General features: G+C 37.9%; 1 protein-coding gene across 1 annotated transcript; it reads right to left on the reverse strand.

Annotated features, from left to right (window-relative positions):
- Positions 1-525: 525 nt before the first annotated feature.
- Positions 526-14,980, reverse strand: LOC144642195 (uncharacterized). The gene is made up of 13 exons (XM_078501179.1): positions 14,888-14,980; positions 13,883-14,125; positions 13,087-13,199; positions 12,018-12,248; positions 10,976-11,088; positions 9,417-9,829; positions 8,572-8,766; positions 5,936-6,189; positions 4,317-4,782; positions 3,161-3,518; positions 2,404-2,529; positions 1,334-1,571; positions 526-1,009 (listed from the first exon to the last, which is right to left on the reverse strand). The coding sequence occupies exons 1-13, from the start codon at positions 14,963-14,965 to the stop codon at positions 526-528; spliced, it is 3,312 nt and encodes a 1,103-aa protein (XP_078357305.1). The 5' UTR covers positions 14,966-14,980.
- Between the last annotated feature and the right edge of the window lie 6,670 nt (positions 14,981-21,650).

The raw sequence follows: 21,650 nt of genomic DNA on the forward strand, positions 1-21,650 counted from the left end.
ACAGGATTTGTTTACCCCGGCCCCTTCAAAGGCTTCTGTAAGGAAACTGGAGGCTCGGTATATTTGTTTACTTTTTAGCCAGATAACCGCTTTATAATTATAATCTTAATCGAAATAAATTGGAACTCTTAAGAGCATCAATTAGAATAACAGCAATATTTACTTGCACCACTGAGATCATTTTTTTATGATGTCTTAGTTATAATCATAACATAGCCTCACATCAGTCCAGATATACATGATTAAAGAATCGTTGACCCATGAGAAGCATAAACAATAAACGATGCGACCCAAATGTTTTACTGGGTAATCGGAAAAAATATTCTCAGAATAAACATGGTAATAAGACAGGTTGCATAAATCATGATCTTAAGGCTCTCAGAAAAAGAAAACATCTTGATTGTCAATAAAAGCAATATTACTTAGCTTAACAATGCTGTCTACCCATAATCCCATTCGGTCGTATCGTTCATAGCTTATGCTTTTCACAGGGTCAACGTTTCTGCAATTAGCTATAGGTGTAAATCACTGGTATCCGAATGTACGTCCATACATCCAGTTGTATCTCTTAACGCCTCGTTTTCCCTGGTCTGGTGCTTCTGTAATTATCGCTTGTGTGGTTGTTGGGGGTGGGGTGACAGTGGTTGACACAGACTGGGAAATGGCTTGACATGAAGACGGTTTGATGTAGCGACTTGCCTTTGCTGCATCGTACAAATCAGCCCACGACAAGAAGCTTCCTACTCCGTGGTTGCACGATTTCGCAAAGCCTTCGATTTCTTGATTAGTGAGAACGCGATCCCAGAGGTTGACTTGTGTCAAAAGCACTTTGTTTCGAGATGATGACCTTGCCAATCCCAATTTGCCCAACCTTCGTCCTAAGAAGTCGTTGTAAATTCCGTACGAATCTCTCTTACCGTCAAGATAAATTGACCAGGCGGCCGTCTTAGTTGACCATAAGACGCACACTTGGTGCCATGCTTTGTCTTTAAACGAATCCACGTTTCGCCTACACAACCAAAGATAAAATAAAGTAGTAGTAAACGACAAATTTGTGCTTCAAAGCCGATTAAGCCACACATAAAATAAAAACTTAAACCAATTTTGAGTTACAACCTTTACAAGAAGGCAAGTTTAATAAAGACCAAGGCTCATTAATGAGTTACTGTTTAAAAGTTTGTGAAAGGTGAATCTTTTCTATCAGGCTGGTACGTAAAAAATTAGAAGGGAACGGTTTAAATGATGTAGGGCGTTAACGGACGATACAATTCTTTCTACACGCTGTAGTCTCACTAATTCGTTTCTAACAAAAATAAATCCACAAGCGACTTACCTTTTATAGACGCCACCGTGTAAATACACAAAGAACAAGCTGTCACTTTCTCCCGTTAAAGTGGTGAGCATATTCATGCCCTGCATTTCCAACCAAACTGGATAAGCGAAATTAGTTTCCTCCTGAAATGTCCAGGTGCCATCTCCCAACTTTAACCACATACAGGTACTGAGTTCATCTCCGACTGAGATTTCTTTCGTTAAGAGCCATCCTCCCTCCACCTTGGCATCGTAAGATTCTAGAATAGGTACAAAGGAATCCAGAATTACTTATTATTAACCGAGCACAAAGGCTGTAATGGGACAAATGAATATTACCCAGGGTCTTTCGGGTACGACCCCAGCCACGGCAACAGAGCTAAATAAGAAGTATATTACATGGCAGTCTTTGCAGCGCAAAATATTGCCCGCTTTTCGTCAGCCAGCCTTGTATCAGTATATTATGATTAGTATCGGTCATAATGCATGTGGGCATTACGGGAAAACCTGGTCCGACTGTTAGGCAATCACAGCGCGCGTTATATCTCAACAAGCTCTTGCCATATAATAACACTCGTAAACCACTCAGAAAGGGGAGGGTAAAATGATGTGTGTGGTGTCATTTTCTGCACACTGTACTGCACACTAGGTTACGCCAAAAGTACTAGTTTGAAAGAATTAATCTTCCTTCGCTTCGTAGCACTTGTAATTGTGAAAATTGAGAATAAACGCTTTTTAAGGTTAGTGTACCAAGTTAAGTTCAAAGTAAACCAAACGTATCGGGCTTAGCCCTTCATCAGTGGTAAAGTGATCGTTAAAACGATCGTTAAAAATACGCCACGAGAATATTTTTAAAGTTGGTCTTTAGCACACGCGCGCGCGAGAACCTCAAAAAAAACAAGTTGAGGCCGCGCGGTTGGCTGGTCCCGCCTCTTTCGTTGGTTATTAACGCTGCAGAGCTTACAATTGACGCCGTGGACCTGTGCGTCGACTGCGCTGGTCCGTCTGAGCTGAAATGCTCTGCGACGGGGAAACCAGGAGCACTCTTGCCACTCATGAGCTAATCAAGTTAAAATCTCTTCTAGCACTCACCAACACATTCTTTGTTTTTGTTTATCATAGATGTTGGTGGACATTCTTCAAGACATTGCTCCGTTCCTGCCTTCTTGACAACTCGACAAGAGAAGCACTGTTCGTCGCTGTCCGGTTCTCTGCAACCTACAAAATAAAACAAAAGGCCGTTTCTTATTTAAGCTCGACTTACAAACGGGCTGTTTTGTGATATCTGTTAATAAATCAAACTACCAGTGATCACATCTAGCCAACCAGAATGTGCCTTTCTATCGCAATCAACCATTAACAGCTCACGGTAAAGCTCTAGACAAACGGAGTGTCCACTTGCCAAGTCGTTTGGCCAAGACTTGCGCGCCGTGCTCGAGTTGACTTGAGCTGACGTTACGTTTACATTTATCAACATAAAATTCGCACACTAAGGCGAAACAAGTTTTTCGCCGTTTTGCTAGTCAAAAAAAATCACCGCAAGTATTGTTGTTTACTTGATCTAGAGGTCAATAGCAACGCGCTCGCATTACTGAAATTGCATTTTGTTTGAAAAACTTTGGTAAACTTGCGATTCCCGAACTGGCCAAATTTAAGAGTAGTTTTCCTGCAAATGAATGAAGAAATGAACGAACGAACGAACGAACGAACGAACGAACGAACGAACGAACGAACACGAACGAACGAACGGTCATGATTATGCGAACAGAAAAAAAATCCCAAAATAAAAAATGTTTTTTTAACGTTCAGAATCTCTTTGGAGCTTATAGAATACAACTAAAACACTGACCTGCTACAGGATTGCAATGCTTGTGACAATCTTTTGCGCATAAAGTCTCAATCGCATCCTTCACGGTGCCTCCCTTGCACGTGACTTCCGTTCGCTTGTGTGACACGATATGGGCGTCCATAATGTTTGCTGGCTCATCCTTATTTCCAAACGCATAAAATCGAATGTCAAAATTTCTGCTTCTGTCAATCATGTTGAGGTAGACAATCCCACCGTCCTTTGTACCCAGGCTCTTGCCGTACTCGATCAACGTTGCCGTACCGGAAATGGTGATGCACACAAAGTATGATTCGTAAAGTACGCCATCTCCCAGGGCAACGGCATCTACAGCTGTTGTGGATGAATAGGCCGCTCTACCCTAAAACAAGGTTGAAAATAAGACATGGGTACCCAAGACAAAAAAGCATAAAATAAAGCACTCTACGTCAGCATTTGATGCTAATCAGCTTTATTGGCGACTTCGAGTGTCAAGACCTTCAAGTAATCATAAGGCAAGTATCGAGACCTGTATTTGATAAGCCATCCAGAATTATATATGGTAATTACTTTTACATACAGATGTACCAAAATAGCTTCTTTGGCACAAAGTACCACGCTGCACGCAGTTTTTTTGTCGGACAAGAATCAGAATATTTTTAAATTAATGTCGAAGAAAATCTTCGAGGTCTCGGTATGTGGTTAAGTGGAAGGAGGTGGGAGCTTCTGAAACTGTAAAACAAGATGACATTTGAACAATAAAACTACAGTAAAAACCCGTGAGTAAGAACCTATTGTTTTTCAGGTTAGCCTAAACAGGGTCTTACATAAGGGGTTATCGGCACAAAGTTAGCCTAATTAGGTTCTTAATAGGTTCTTAATTTCTAAAGAAAAAATTCAATGTTGTTATAGAGATATCGATTTTAGTGGTATTCGGCCTTTTTCGTGTATAAAATTTGCATACCACATAGTGTTTAAGTCAGAATGAAGCAATAATCATATCGTATTTTCCCAGAAGTAAACATTTTTAATCAATTTTAGAAATTAAGAACCTGTTTCCAAATTTTAGGCTTAATAGGTTCTTATATAAATGGTATCTAATTAGCAAATTTTAGCCTAACAGGTTCTAAAATGTTAGATTCTTACTTGCAGGTTTTTACTGCTATCTTTTTGCTTATACCTTAAAGATAGCAACTTTCTGAGGAGAAATTTCGACGAAATAGCGTGCATCCAGGTTCTTTGGAGAAGCAGAAAACACAACATAAACTGTTCCCTTTGACGCAGCAGTAAAGTAAAGGCATTTTCCCTCCATGTCCATAAGATCAATACGAAGAATATTGGACCACTCTGCGTGACATATCACTGAACCTGCGGATACTGCAGTGGCTAAGCGTGCTTCGTTCTTGCTTACAGATTCAACCCTAGCTAGAGTTTTTCCTTTCATGTCAGCGGCAAGTGCAGGAAACATCTTCTTTGAGGACTTGAAACCTTCGTCATCTAGGAACAAACTACCATCCTTTTCATTGTAGGATAACATCAGACCGAAGATGTTCATTCTGTGGTTTCGAGGGTTGTTTATTGCACCAGCGAAACCGCTGTACATGTGGAATGCATTGTCGCTATCACTTGTATACCACTCGCCTTTCCTGTTATTGAGAAACCCTTGTTAACTAATGTAGATCAGTGGATTGGTTTTTAATACGAAATAATTAACACAGCGTTTAGTGTCCCTGACTCATCACCCAGCTACACTACTGACCCAGTACTTTCTACTGCATACTCCTCGTACATTAAATATAATTACAATAAACACCGTACAAAATAAACCACCTTTAATAAAACCTTTCATTATAATACGAACTGACTCGTCCCCAGTCGTCTTCATACAGCAAGATGAGATGGGTTCGACTCGCCGCGCGCTTCTCTCCCTTTGCCGCGTGCTATATGAAGACGACTGGGGGGAAGAATTGGAAATGAGGAAGCTTATCACTGGGACTGGAACTGGGGCTGGACTGGAATGGGACTGGACTGGAACTTATCACTGGGACTGGGGAAGAATTGGAAATGAGGAAGCTTATCACACCTTAATTACAGCAGAGTGTGCCTTTATTTTTCTTCTTTGCAAGCGCTAAGCATCCTAGCATGTATTGGAAAGCAATGTATTTGTTAACCTGAACCACATTGAGGGGATGTAGAAAATGCGAAGGACGGCGAGTAATTAGCGCCGCTCGTCTGCCGCCTTATCTACTCGTCGTTCTTCGCTTTGCTTGCTAATCAACCAACCTTGTAGCCGTCAAAAGTTCCTAAATAACTAACTGACTAACCTATCGTTAGTTGATCGGTTGATCGAAGGATTTCAGTAGCACGATCTGACAGCTTTTGGTTTCTTAAAAGCGCCGCTTATATTGGCGATCGTTTACAACGTTATGTTGTATATATACACCTTATTCGATGGTTTAACATATAATACGCGCGAATACGAGCGGATACGAGCAGTAAGCAAAATTTCCGCTGGTATTATACGTTCAACCATCGAAAAAAGGGATTTATTATTCCACTATTTTTTCACACTACGTTTGGGCCAGTATTCCGTAATTTTGACCGTTCGTATTTTTGCCTTGTTTTATAGTGTAACAACTTGGCATATTTTTGCGTTCTTTTGCCCTAATATTGTAAAATGGCACAAAAGTGGAACAATAATTGATTATATCTGACGGGAATCAGTTGAAATTGAAAGAACTTTTTTTGTCCAGTTAATGATGTATGATATAAGCGTTCTTATTTTTATTAAGTGTTTACCTGTAACGAACACTGCGTTTCATGTCTTTGTTAATATTAAAAGCACTGTGCAATGGGTTGATCAGATCATCCAACATGTCAAATGACACCTTGAAGGTAAAATCACTGCTGATAAGTTCCTGCCATTTTGGCGCCACTTTTTGGTCCATCCACTCATCCCTTCTCCTCCCCAGTTGGGTTGTAGGCTTTGTCGTGGGTGCAGTAGTGTCGGGCGGACATTTCTCCAGGCGAACATCCGACAATGATACCGGGCCCTGGGACAAAATTCAAATCACAAAACTGACCATTTTCAATTCGTTTTGTTTTAAAAAATAACATGATAGCCATCTTCAATAAGGCACCACAAGCTATTTTTAATTCGATTTTTGTCGCGCTTTCCAATGCAAGCCCGCTTTGTTTTTGTCGCCACGAAATGACAGGTTTCAAAAATGTTGAAAACCTCTGCGAAATCGCGGCGACAATACCACTTTTAGTTTACATTGCGATTTTTGGGCGATTTTCAGTCGAGAGATCGCACGCAAAAAAAGATGCATTGCACGAAAAAATTGCATCAAAAATCGTCTGTGTCAACAGGCCTTTATGCGACCGATTTTTTTTTTTTTTTAGTAAGGTCAGCTTAAAGCCTTTCCAGTTCAGGGCCCCAACTTTTTTGCTCCACCCTCCAATCTTCTCCCATCCCATCCCTTGCCCTTACAAACACCACCACCCTTTTTGTCTTCACTTTTTCCTATTTTGTATTTATGGTTGCCCAAGTTTGGATGGGGATGTCTTCTAATTAAAAAATGGTATAAGAGTGTCCATAAGGCTAATTCATTGACGCAGAGAAATGACAGCATTTCTTACTTAAGAACGCAAACATTGTTTATTCAGAATTCAGAACTGTTTATAACAAAAGGTTTACCACAGTTACCAGCTGAAATCGAAGCACGCATTCCAACGTGTGTTTACGATTTTTCATGGTTTGCATACATAATAAATTTTTGAAAGGTTCAGTACGGCAAATAAGTCGCATGTGTGACATAAGCGTATTTTGCTCAGTTGTGTTTGTTGTGAGACTTTGCGGCTGCAGAAGGATGTTACACGGCGTGATTTGAAGAACTCATAACCACAATTGAAACAAGAAGCAAAACTGGTATTTATTTATTAAACTGGAAGACGGGGAAACTTGAATGGATGACAATATGAAAGGTAAGCGGCGAAACAGTGGGAGTGAGAAAACTAAATCGACGTTATCAGATTGAATTGTACAGAGAAAATGTTTGATTGTTATTTAATAAGTCGACACCGAAAGTCGAGAAAAAACGAAATTCAGTCGTTCGTTTTGACGTAAACGTAAAACGAATTAAGGCGACAAATATGCATGAAAACTTTCGATACAGTCAGTAGAAAATTGGCCTTATCACGGTTTTCGACGCCATCTTGACGAGTTGGCAAAGCGGGTAGAAATTACTGTGTTTGTATGGGAATTCGACGGCAAAATATCATTTACAAAAATCAAATTCTCGACAAAATATGAATTGTAAAGTTAAGATATTAGGCAAAAGTTTTTATTCGTTAAAAGTTTTTTATTTTTTATGTCTATAATTTTTTCCGCAAATTGACGCGGTTCGCGGAAAAAATTATAAACAAATGTATGGGAAATTTAAAACGTAACTGAACCCTTCCTAGCCCAGCTACATCCTTCAAACTTGGCAAATAAAAACTTTACAACTCATAAAATGTCCAGAATTCAATTTTTGTAAAAGATATCTGCCGCCGGATTCCCATACAAACACTGTAATTTCCCCCTTTGTTTTTCTACCCGCTTTGCCTACTGGTACTTGTCAAGATGGCGTCGGAGTCGACCGTGATGATAAGGCCTATTGCTTTTGGTTTGGACGCTTTTTACATAATGGAGTGTACATACACTCACGTGTTTTCTATTTGTTTAAATAAAAAATCTAGAATTTCTTTATATATTTGTTTAAAATTACACGCAGTATGTCTTTTACCCTTTAATGAATACTAGACGTAAATCTTATAAAAAGTAAAACAATGCTCCAACACAAGCAAAGATACCCTTTGTAAATACCGTATTTATTCGATTAAACGCCTCTCTCGTAATAACGCCGCATTATGATGCGGCGTTTGTTCGAATAATAGAGTCAAAAAGCAAATGCAGTAATAATCAAGTTTGAGCAAGCCCAAAACAATTAATTTCCTTGATTGTAACAATGTTTTAAAATGTTGAAAATATGACTTTTGAGACAAGCACTACAACATGTTCCTGTTTTTAAAGTTCAAATGTCCATTTGCCAAACTATTGCTTTCAAGAAATAAATTGAATTCTAAATAAACGTCGCCCTCGTATAAACGCCGCCCTCGAATAAACGCCGCACTCGAATCACGAGGAAATTAATAAACTCCGCGGCGTTTATTCGAATAAATACGGTACGTTTTGTGGATCACTAAAAAATAAGCATTTCAGGCAATAATCAATTTGCAAATTGAATGAAAAAAGGCCCGATCAAACGGTCATGATAGTGAATGATAGTGAATGATAGTTGGAAGCAGCGAACTATCATCAACTATCATGTACCGTTTGATCGGGGCTTTATGTTGTACATGGATTCTTGACATGATAATCGTACAGTTACCTCTTCCATGTAGATTTCAATTGCTCTTTTCAAGCTAGTCCTTTTCTCTAAAATCGCCTTCTCTAAACTTTGACGACTGTCGTACTTGCAATAGACTTTCTTCTTTTTCCCTTTAACGGGATAAGCGTAATAGAACTTGCGTCCATCCTTTTCCGTCTCCAGCTCCGCTGCTTTTCCCTCACAGCCCCAGGTAACCTAAATTTAGCATAGTTAAAAACAAGTGTCTTGTTTTGTTTTAAAGGAATGATTCAAATTTCATTGCGCTTATTTTGCTTTCATAACTTGTCCCAGTCCCGGGGGTAGGGGGCACTCCCATATATGAACTATATAGGTATGTGCCGCTGTGAAGGGTATGGTTTTCAAGCAGTTTAGTCTGGGATAGGGTATAGAAATCAGAGAATTTTGGTCACGAATAGGGTATCATTTGCCGGAAAACTGATCGGTGGTATAAAGAATTAGGTCCAGAATAGGAATAGAAACTCGAAAGAGAAAAAGGCTTCCCTAGACGTAAATAAAATCATTGTGGCAACGTTGTTGACAGATAGTTTTCCATTTAAAACACTAATAGTGATATGAATATACTGTAGTGATATGGTATGCGATATGCATGGATTTTTGTAATACTTAGGCTGAACAGTTTTCAAAGCCAATCGCGCAAGCTTGTAAATTTAAATTATAACACCCGGGAGACATATTTGGTTGTAATAAAGCTATGGTTTTGTCATTTAGATCCACCTGATTTAGATCCATAGAAGTAATTTCTTCGCTAACATTAAGTTTCGTGGCGAGTATTTGGCAAAACTAAAAAAGTAAAGTAAACTTAATTTAGTCGTCAATGAACACACCTTGTCATCCGGAAACAAGTCGTTTGCTCGGAAGTTCACCAAGTCGGAAATGGAGCTCATCTGAAATTTGAACGCCTTAGGATATTGAGGGATCGACTTCAGCCATTCTTTGAATTCTGTCTTGAATGTTGGCGCGTAAACATCAGACAGAATAGAAGCAATATCTTGACTTCCTCCTTTGGCTTCTATTGCTGTGGATGTAGTTTTTGTTTCTTGTTTCACTGACTCTCCTCCTTCATTCTTGTATTTTGCACCGACACTTGAAAAAAGGCTTTTGTATTCAAATTCCATTTTCTCAGAGAACTGTGTTTTTGATCCAGCTTGTGCGGCATCCATCGTCTTTCGAATTTGCAGTTCTCCACCAAACTTGGCAGACTTGATAAAGTGGGTTCCCCATCTCTGAATGAAATTTTCTGTTTCATAGAAAAACCACATACAATTGTTTTCTTTAGTTTTATGCAAATTACAAACAGTTTTCGTACTTTGGAATGATAAGAGGAAACTGTAGGTAAGGTGTATCTCTTTTTTTTTTCATAAACATCCCCTGGTTTATTTCTGTGCACACACAGAGCACCTTTCAATTTTAACTTATTTTTGAACTTATTTTTGAATGGCTAGAAACTAAGTATAACACTAAAATTCTAACTCTAGTATACATAGTATTTAAAGGAACTGCTCCATTGGGTATCCAATTTCTTTTCCGGAAGCAGCATAGTATATATGACCTGGGACGTCAGAACCTGCTTAGTCTTGCCCAAGCCAAAAACTAACCTTAAACTGAAATCAGTTTCATACATTGGCGCAAAAAGGTGGAATAATTTGCCCAATGCCTGGAGGGCTAAAGAAAGCTTAGCTTCCTTCAATAGGGAACTAAAGGCCATCAAAAATTTCGATATTGTAAATAGAAAATTGTAAATAGGCTAGTGCATGTAAATATTGTAAATATCTTGTATATTGTAAATAAGTTTAGTTAGTATTCGTATTTGTCTTAGTGTTATTTTTGTTATGATTATTTCTTAGGTAACTTAAACACGACCACATCAGCTATGCTGTAAATTTATCGTGTCTAAATAAAAGATATTATTATTATTATTATTATTATTATTATTATTATTATTATTATTATTATTATTATTAACTTGTTTGAACTTACGTTCGAGATCGAATGCAAGTATCGTTACTTATTAATTAATTGTATCACTTCAATACACTTTTAAGGTTTTACGAAAAGGAAATTTGCGGGTGCAACTCATTTGCCGCATAAAATGCCTTATAAGAGACTTATTAATGTTATTATACAGCTATTTTAGCTTTTAATTTATAAACCTGATCATCGAACAGTGTTTGGTGTTGCGTGCAGTCAGAGAATTACAAATAACCTGTCGAACCGGTTTCATACCGCATAAAAGTATTCTGGGATATTTTTACTCATTGACACGTGTTAATTGAACTCTCTTATACAAAAGGTTTGTATTCACAAAACGATCGTAAAAGAAATAGTTATAATATTAATAAACCTTTATAAAAATAAAAAAACGTGCTAATTTATATATACGTACGGTATTTTAGCGGAGCTTCTTCGTCAAAGTATGAGTTTGGCAGGCTCATGAATTCTCGCAGAAACGCCAAGCTCAAATCTTCGGGCTTAACTTCGTCCATGAAAACTTCATACCTATAGTTTCATATGAGAAAAAAAAATCAAGTTCTTGCCCCAAGTTTTTAAAATTTCACATTTGATACAATAATCCATTACTAGGTAACATTTTTCGTTCATTTCTGATCAATATGTGGTGGCGAAACTGAATAAATTCGGTGTACGCATCATGCTGTATGGGCTATCACAAACCACCGATTAATTTTTGTGCACTCTCGTTGGCCAAAACGCGTCATGGGGTACAAATCGGACGACGGGTATCACACAATAAAAATCACCGATTAACTTTTGCACGACCTCATTGGACAAAACGCGTCACGTAGTAAAAAATCGGACGACGGGTATCAGACAATACACCCCCGTCCGATTTACTACCCATCGCCCAATTGAGCCAAAGAAGTTGTATTGATTGCAACCGTCCCAATTTTCACTCTGGATTTTCTCCTTTTTACCGCGATAAATTATTTAAAGGCGAAGAAGAAATTAATCGGAGGCTAAATAAGAGAAATAAACCCCTAACTGGCTTGTTGATATCTTGGAGGATAATGCTCTTGGGTGAAAAATTGTAGTCAGAATTTCACAGTTACCCTCGAAGCTTCGCCAACTGTTTTTTCAGCTTCGGGCACTAATCTCCAATATACCAGCTGCTTAAATGGGTTTTATTTACTAAGTTGCCTCTTTCAAGCACTCAGTTTGTTCCGAACCAGGGCAAAGAAGGGCAGATAAAAAAGGGGAGGGTTATGATTCTAAAGGGAGCGTCTCCCCTAGTAACCTGCTCATCTTTATTCGACTTATTCTTCTCGCTACTCTTCACGCTTCTTCTTCCCAACTGTACTAATGCCTTAACAAATGTTTCATTTTTGAAACCCATCGACTAAGCACGGTGGTTAATTAATTTTATGTCAAAGAGCATTACGGTTGCAGGGAGCACATGTTTATCGCCTTACCTGTCCACGTCAACATCCAATACAGACATATACTGCTGGCTGGCACCCGACTCGGAGCTGCCCCAGGCCTTCTTGGCACCAGCATAAAACCCAAAAACTGATCCAGACACGCCAGCTTCTTGCTGTAAAAACTTCTGAAATTCTCCCCGGCTCTCAAACGTGTGCATGGTGGCTGAAGTATCATAAATTCCATGCACATTCATGGTGTCCGGAACATCATAACTGTCATATCTAAAGTGGCAAAGTAGAGATTAGTGTAATGCTGAGACCCTTCCAGAGAGCGCCAAAATATTACTTTTTTGACCGAGTGTGAGAGAATTTATTGTCCCTTTTTGACTAATGGAATGCTAATCAATGGAGGTTACCCTAAACGTTTAACTCGCAGGGACCCATTTGGAAATGTTTTTACATTTGGCGGAGATAAACTGTAAGTGCTAGTGGCAGAGAATGTAAATAACTTCTTGTTGGCCAGAACGAAAGTGCGCCCTTATGACGCTAATTGAGCCTTTTGTTCAGTATATATAAGGTTTAGCAGTTGTTATTTATGCATCCTAGCCCTCAAATGTTTTAATTTTTTTGGACTCGCCGTGTTTTAGATACTGAACCCGTCAAACACACTCTAGTTACCTACTTATCCTGCGCCCAATTTACCTCTTAACTCCAAAGCATTAATGCGCTGAATTTGATCGGAGAAATAATTTTCCATTTTTCAGACTGGGTTTTGGGATTTTCGCATCAGGCAGTTGCACGAGTCGTATATCCTGAGTGGAACCTCACTCTTGTTGCGTATCCTGTAACTAGTACTGTCTATCTGACCTATATGAACCTCAGGCGCTAGGCCAAGCACTCAGGCTCACAGTCTGCGCTGTACTCCTACTCCTGTCTACGAGTCGTGAATATAAACAGGAAAAATAAAACGTCTTGCTCAAAAGCAAATCACAATAACCTTGGCCAGTGCTCGAACCTGGGCCGCTTGACCAAGGTCCAGTTCGTTAAACGCTAGGCCACCGCGCCTCCCACATGCTATTATACTACCTATAAAATTTTCAATGGATCTATGGGTACTCACGTTGCTTTGTTTTTGCAGTTCCTCTGTACAATGCTCATTTTTCTTGATTCTGGACTGTACTCTCCGCGACCATCGAAACCGACGCCGAGAAAAGCTGCCCCATCAATCATATTCTAAAAGAAAATCGGTGAGTGGAAATATGCCAATAAGATTCAACTGCTTCTCTTTTGTAAGCTGGCAAGACGTCAGGGTAGAGAGAATTTTTGTCACGTCAGGCTTCGTTATTTTGGTTTGCTGTTACATTCATTTTACTGGAACTTTGGCCGGACTGATGAACGTTCGTCACACTAGGGAATTCGTTATAAAACAAATAAAGGGTGGTTACACTGTATTGAGATTTCCATTCGTCAAACGTTTGCTACCTGAAGAAATTTACTATTATGAAGTCTAAAGTCCTTTGGAGGAAAGTAAAAAAAAAGCGAAATTTATACAAAATCAAGCCAGAGTGCTTATGGGATATATAATCAAACAAATCGCACAATTTTGTTTAAATAATCTTAGAAACATGCAAAATGTCAAAAATAACAATTCTTGGCCCAACATCAAACAGATAATTATGACGTTGCATGGCAACATGAAAATTATGGACACGTAGCCTACACATCAATATTCTAAAGGGATGAATAAACAGCAACCGAAAGTTTTAGCATCCATAGAGTAAATCCCCTTTTCGAAAGTATGAACAAACCTCAAGATGGGTAGCATCCACCCCCCTTGTACGTCCGAGGGTTTAGATTCTCAAAACAACTAATAGATGACGAAACCAGAGGGTAATTTCATCACATCTTATATTTACCTGACACACACTCGAAGTCCATTTAGCGTTGTAGCATGGATCACTTGCCGTGTAATTCTTTCCCCAGCAGCCATTCATCATTACGTATCCCAAACCACTTGCCGGTGCATAGGTATACGGAACTTCTCCTTCCTCCTTTTCAACCTTTGGTGAACCCGAGATAGATGCCCCCATATGGTACCCTGGGGGAACAAACATGTCCGGGGTGCTCCAGCCTTTATCTGGCATGATATCCAGTTTGATCTTGAAGTTGAAAAAAGAGAAATGTTATTTTAATTTTGGAATTACTGGAAGTTCATTTAAGGTTGTTTTAATTGGCTTCAACCAGGATTTCTGCAAATATTTTTCATTGTATCGCTGAGCCAAGCAGCACATACAATGCAGGCATTTTCAAAACCAACAACGAACAATCGACCAACTGAGAATTTTGAAGAAACTAGAACTCAAGGAGTACGAGTCATAAAATGGAACTCTCGTGAAGGATTTGGGCCAAGGTCAGCAAGAACCCTCTAGCAAGCATGTCTACCGTGGGAACTAATGTTGAAAGACCAATTTACTCGACATGTTTAACCATATAAACAACTAAAAAATTATAAGCTCGATGTGTGGGCTAACCTAGATCTTGAAGAACCATGTATCACAAGACGGTCCAAAACTGACGCTGAACGCTACAAGAGCTGGAAGGATCACTCGACTTTTAAAACACACTGATGTAGAGTAATACAAAAATTGACGACCGCACATCATGTGTGTAAACTTTCTGAAAAACATTTTTACTAAGACAAATTTATATTTTTGATAATCTTAAAAGCCTTACAACTTAACATCAGTCACATTACAAGAGAACTGTTGGATGCTTGTCCTTTTAGAACTCATTTCACTGTATGTCGAGTGGGGTTGGAGAATGTACTTAAGAGACACCAAGCTCATTTAGTTTCAGCCCTGTACACTTTTTATTTTCGAAAAGCTAGCTCGTAGGAGTCCGTGTTACGTTTTCTTCCCTACCTCTTTGGCTAAAAAGTTAGAAGCCTTCTCCTGTGCTTCATCAATGATCCTAAGCTGCTTGTCTACCAGTTTGCTCATGACCTCCAATCCTTTATCCACAACTGCTTCTTGTATTTGAGGGTTCTTTAAAACTGATGCTGCCAAAGCGGGAACAGCTCGCTTTGCACCCGTAGTACTTCCTCCTACGAAAGAAAGAAACAATTTACACACAGCCAACATTATTTACAGTTCTTTGCTGTTGAAAGTCATGATACTACTAAACTAATAATATTTCCACTACAACAAACATAGTTTCAAAATCATTCAAACGCATTTAAAATAGTCCCTTAACCGATAGTTTTAGTCAATATCGCAGATATTGGAAACAGATGGTCTACTTTATAAAAAATAATAGAAACCTCGATACCATGACCTCTTGTCAGTAAAAACGAAACTGACGCTCAAGCCTTGAAGCTGTTTTATTATTTGAATGGCTCGATGTAGTTTTTTTAGCCCAAGGGTAGTCATGTTGAAAATGAAAATTATCTAGGAAGGCAATGTTCGATTTTTGCCAAAACACACCATAATGATCAAATATGACCAAATTTGAATTTTTTATTGGTCACTTAGTCACAAAGGTTTTCGTAGCAACGATTGTCGTTTTCTTTTGTTTTCAGACAAGCTTGATTTTCTAGAAATCTAGATTGACTCTTGGTATTCATTTTTTGATGTGTTTAAGTATAGTGGATTGACTACCTGTAGACAAAATTTGTAAGAGCGTTTAGAGTGATTTTACTTCAACCGTGAAATAGTTACTACTCAAATAGATACTATTAGACACTTATTCCATTGTTTTCTTTTGTTTAGTTTTCACTATTTAGCACTAATTGTTAGATGTTGTTTCACGGGTTAAATAAAATCACTCTAAGAGTAAATCACGAATGAAGTTTTTGTAACTTCTTGTAGTTTCCTACAATCGGCAGTCGATATATTTTATCAAATTAAAGCAAAATCTCTCTCGTTTTTAGTTAATGGTATTTGATAGTGAAGTATTTATATTTCATTTTGAATAACTGCGCTCAAATACTACGAAACGATTTAAAAGCGCCTATTCTGAAACGGGATTTTTCTGAAAACTTCATTCTAGGCTAAAATTAGGCTTGCTTGAAAACAGAAGAAAACGACAATCGTTGCTATGGTAACCTTTGTGACTAAATGTCCAGTAAAAAAATAAACTTTGCTCATATTTAATCATTATGGTATATTTTGCAAAAAATCGAAGATTGGCTTCCCTGATGATTTTTATTTTCAAAACAACCACTCTAGGGCTAAAAAACTACATCGAGCCTCCTTAAGAACAATTTACATTCCGGACAATTTTCTCTTTGACAAATGCCTACATACACTTAAGATAGCTTTAGTTTGGTTTTAAGGTTTGAGAATTCGAATGGGTCATCAATACTATTCCACCGGTCACAAGGCATGTTTATTTAATATATATAGAAGGCCTTTTCTGCCTTTTGGCTTGTGTTTTTTTTTGGCTTAGGAAGGGGTATTTTTTAAACAGTACCTAACTGTTTTTGTCTTGATGTTTAGTTTTATGGTACTTTGAGAAACCATACAACTGACCATACCTTGTTTAGATCCTAGTGGTGTGTGGTTGTTTGGCTCATCTAGAATCGATTCCCCTGGTTCTTTCACCGTTGCTTGGAAGCCACCCTTGCCCTCGCCTTGCTCTTTTTTATCTTCTTTAACCTCAAACCCGCTTAAGTTTAGCTTTTCACTTGTCCTCCCTCCGTTTTGCGATGCTTCACCTTAAAAACACATACTCTGGCATTTATAAAGTTGATAAATGTATAGTCTCTTTTAGTTATGGAGTTTTCTGTAGCAGGAAGCGCATCAGTTCAGTAGCGCAATGCTATTATCTGGATACATGGGATTCTAGCCCATTCCAATACTAATTTCAACAACTACTTTAAAAACAACCCTGAAAATTTTTTCATTTTAGTTATATGACCTGAGTGAATACGTAATTGTTAGACCTGCAAGGATGGCCAATTATGGCTTTAAAATACTTTTTCCTCTCTATAATTGTGAAATATTTTATACAGCAATTACTAAGTGTCATACGTAGGTAACAAAAAAATTACGAACCGTAGTTATAAACACGCAGTCTTGGGGTCTTTACAAGGAATAGAGGTTTTGTACGAATAAAGTGAAATTCTGATTTGACGAACCTCCATGGGAAAGGAAAAATTGGTTCGAGAAATCGGGCCTAAAATTGCAGCTTTCGCGCGATCGACTGCAGGGAAGAAGGAAAATCAATTCTGGCTCGAGTGATTAGGAGGCTGCGGGTATCAGGGATTTAAAAAACCGAAACTCCACTGTATTGTTAGTTTTAAGTTACAGAGAGGTTAGTTACTTACAGTGAAACTGCGCCACCGTGAGAAACACAGCAATGAAAAGGACAAACTTAGATGTTCCCATGACTGTCCTCCGATTCGTTGCTCTCCCCAGGCCTAAATTACTGTTCCAGTAAATGACAAAAAAAATATTTCGGTCGTGAAATTTGTCAGTACACTTCACTAGATAAGGGTCATTTCTGTCAGTGAACTTAATGTTTTTTACTGATATGCTGACCCCCCACTGAAATATCACAGTGTGGGTTAACAGGTGGAAGAAGGTTAAGATCATGGTACCGTGTTTTGACTTACGTGAAAAAAGTCTTCACAAGATATCGACAAAAAATTATATTGATATTTAGTCAAAGTAGATTGTGATGTATGGAAAAGGAGTTACGTTTTTACTTTGATGTGAAGGTAAATATGTTACTATATGTCCTATAACGTTGATCGAAAGCAAATAGTTTCTTCTAAAACGTCAGTAAACACGACTAAAACATGCTAGACAAAACTGGTAAATTACTTAACAAGTTAACAATTAGTTCACATATATTGACAGTAAGAGCCGTAGAAGGCAACATGATTGACCACAAAACCAGCACCGGATCTTATAAAACGCTTCTTGAAGGTGCCGTCTTTAGTACTTCAAATGTTCCGTTAAATCGCTATTCTCACTCTAAAGCCTTTTCACATAAAAATAGTTCATAACAATGGTTAACAAATGTTGTGGTTTGTTGAGCACGACCCAAAAATTGTTGACCTTTAAGATATGGACGACAGCTCATTCCCTTATTTAAGCAATAATGGACACGGGAAAAGGAAAATTAGTCCTTAGTTTTTCAATCCATTGTTTTAGATTTGAGCAGTTTTGAGCTGGAGAATAAAGGGGGTATCGCTATTTGCGACAACTCAGAATTATAAAGAATTATAAAGTCGCGCCATTTGCACTTTCGTGCTGTTAATAGAAGTCACAGAAAGGCGGAATTACCAGCGTACGTAAACACGCCTTTCTTGGCGAGTATTTAAAAGAAAGGTATAAATTACGACAAAAACAACATTTTTTAGTGTTATTTATTGTTTAAAAATGTCCGTTTCATTCAAACGGTAACCTTGTTGTGGACCAGTTTAGTTTACTGGTGCTTGACTATTTCATGAACGCATACGAACCCGAGTACCTGTCGCAATTCCCAGTCATAGCCTGCAAGAAGGAAAAAACACAAATCTCTCTTTATCGGCCGTCGGCTTAAATATCTTCAGTTATTGTTTAACATAATGTGGTACATCCTAAAAACATTTCTCTGAACTTTTCAATCAAGTATGTTGTTCTAATCCATCTCATTCATTCTCAGTCAGGATTATTCATGTTTTTTTCTTTAGTTTTTTATTTTAAAACCTAGTTCTCATATACATGCCTGAGATACTGTTCTCATAAAATATCATTATCGCCGGCTCTAGAAAACTGAACCGTCTAAGTGCCTGCAAAGTTGAACTCAAGTAAACTTCGTAGGCATTCTGGCGGTAAAGATCTGCGATGATCTTTGTTGTCGGCGGCTATGTCGCAGGTAGGTCGGCAGCATGTGAAAACCAGGCTCAAGGATCTCTTTAAGGCGATTTTACGCAACGCAACAACAACAACAACAACAACAACAACAAAAACACTTAGGTTGTGTTCTATGGAACTACCCGTTTCACCCACAACCGGGTTTGGTTAATTTGGTTGAAGTGTGCCACCTTTCCAATCGTTTACGGTTGAAATGGTTGATAACCGTTCAGTCGTGATCTACTGGGATAACCGTTTTCGCTTGGTTGGATTGGTTGAGTTTTTTCGTGTTGTATTGGTGAAAACCGGATAGGATCGCTGAATATTGATCAATATATCGTTTATAAACTGAAAATAGTTGAAAAAGTGTGCTATTGGGAAACTTTAACCAAATCAACCTTTTCAACCAAGTTTGATGCCGGTTGAATAAGTTGATAAGCCAAGCCAATCGAAAACGGTTTTTCCGATATCTTGAGAAAACTGGTCAATTATTTTCAAGATATGATTGTCGTTCTCAATATGTCTTTATTTTCCCTCGCAACAACCATCTTTCTTTATTTCCGGTTTATTATTATTTTAAGAGGGTTTTCTACCCTAGAAACTATAATTTTGAGATTTCCTTTAATTTAAAAGTACATCAGAAAAATGATATGTATTCGACAAATGGTATTATGTTTTCGGCGAGCTAATTGTGAAATGAAATAAAGCGATGTAGGCTGCTGTTTGCGATAATGCTTATCAATTCACTGAATCATGAAATCACGCCGTCAATTCACTCAAAAGATTCTTTGTAGAATCCACGCAGTTTCTTAAGACATTTCCCTCAGGATTTGAACCAAGTTCTTAATTTGTGGACGCCGGCTTGCAATTGTTGAGTTTTTTTTTTTTGCCATTTAGCTGGTTGATATCTACATCTACATATAATTAGGTCGGTAAAAAATCTTAAGATATCACACCAACCGTTAAAAACTAAAATGAATGTTAAAAATGTTAAAAACTAAATAAAACTAATACAATAAAATTTTAAAAACTATTAACTAACTTAGATTTAAAACTTATTAAACTTAAACTTAAATTTACAGACGTTATATTTACAATGATCTGTCACTGTGCGTATTAAACAGGGGGAGGGCGGTCTTGATTACCTGCTTTCAATTCGCTGAAGCTATAAAATACAAATTAAATACGAAAAATAAAATGCAAAAAACCACGTGTTTCAAACCTGCCGTAGGGCTCTTGCATGAGAAGTTAATGGAGAAGTAATGTGACAATGATTTCCCCTACTTTACTTTTCTTTTATTTCTCAAACATTTTCTTGTTACCCAACAATGTATGGTGACTTCACTGTCGAACCCTTCTTTATCTGATTAACATCTTTTTTCTCCTTACAAAGCCAATACCCAAACCATATTTGGAAGTAGAATCCCACTTTTTCAAACCTCTATGGGAAAGGTAGAAACGGGAAATCGAGCAGTTCGAGAAATCGGGGTAAAATTGCAATGATGGACAGAAGGAAGGGGAGTAACGTTTGGTTTGAGTTATCGGGGGTTCCAGAAATCCGAATTCCACTGTACTACTAAAGGAATCATACTGTTTTGATGTACTGCCACATTCTCAAAACTGACTTAAGTCTGTCAAGCTTAAGGTAAAAAGCAAACTTAAAAATTAATGTATTGCAATCAATAAGAAGAAGTTCAAATATTTCGATCATGATGCTAGAGAGGTTACTGAATAATTTGTTTTGTAATATGTTTTTCAAAAAATCGCGAAAGAAATTAAAGACCTGCAAACACATTTTGTAACGTTTTTGCGTATTTTTAACGTTTTCAACGTAGTTTTTGGCCAAATCGCGAAAATAAGTCCTCGCGGAATATACGCGTTCCATTTTCGCGAAATTAAGTTCCCGCGAAAATGTCATTACGTGTGACTGTCTGACTAGGCCCTCCCTTTCGAAAATCTTGGCTTGCCCAAGACATATTTGGGCCTCCGAAAACGTCGGACATTGCATTCCGATATTACAAATTTCAAATTCGAGGTTACATTTCACTTAAGAAAACTCAGTTCTTTAAAAAAAAAACTTTTAGAGATGGCCTGGACCACAGAATGTGTTAATTACCAGGTTTCACGTTTACGAAATTGCGCTGTGGTAACTTTAACAAGTTAGTCTTGTTTATTTTTTTAAAAAAAAAAAAAAAAAAAAGAGGTGACCGTTTATGTTTTCTTTGAGCATTAGGTTTGTTTTCTCTTTTTTTACCATTTTTTCGTCAACACAACACTCAGCTCCGCGTATAGAATAGCTTTTCACTTAGATCAATTAATCCATACAAGCTTCATGGGATACATCAATAATCCTTTTTTTCTAAGTTTCGTAAGACTGCTTTTTTAAGATGATTTCTCAATTATGGAAGTTTTCGCAGTTGTAATAATCTTGTAGCACAGTCAACTCTCTCTAAGACGGACACCTTTGGGACCGGCCGCAGCTGTCCGTCTTAGAGAGGTGTCCGCACTGTAGAGACTCGAAGTAACATGACACCAGTAAATTTGAGATAATAAAGCTTATATTAACCTTTGCACGATGCAACAAACCTTTGCTAACTGCAACAAGACTTAAATAATAAAAGAACCGTATTTGCTTGTTAAAGCAAAAATTGAGAGCTTTTACAAACTGTAATACTGTAAGTAGAAAATAACCTCTTTAGTGTCTGTACACGTAAGCAGGGAAGTAATCCGTTAAAGCGTCATTTTTACGTATCCTTAGAGAGCTGACTAACTTTGCTTTAGGTCGATACGAGGTTTGGAAGTATTTTCACTAATTAAACATGATAAAAAACACTTCTCAAGT

Source organism: Oculina patagonica, chromosome 2 (assembly GCF_052425735.1).
Source record: "Oculina patagonica isolate OP01 chromosome 2, crgOcupat, whole genome shotgun sequence".
NCBI classification, from domain to species: domain Eukaryota; kingdom Metazoa; phylum Cnidaria; class Anthozoa; order Scleractinia; family Oculinidae; genus Oculina; species Oculina patagonica.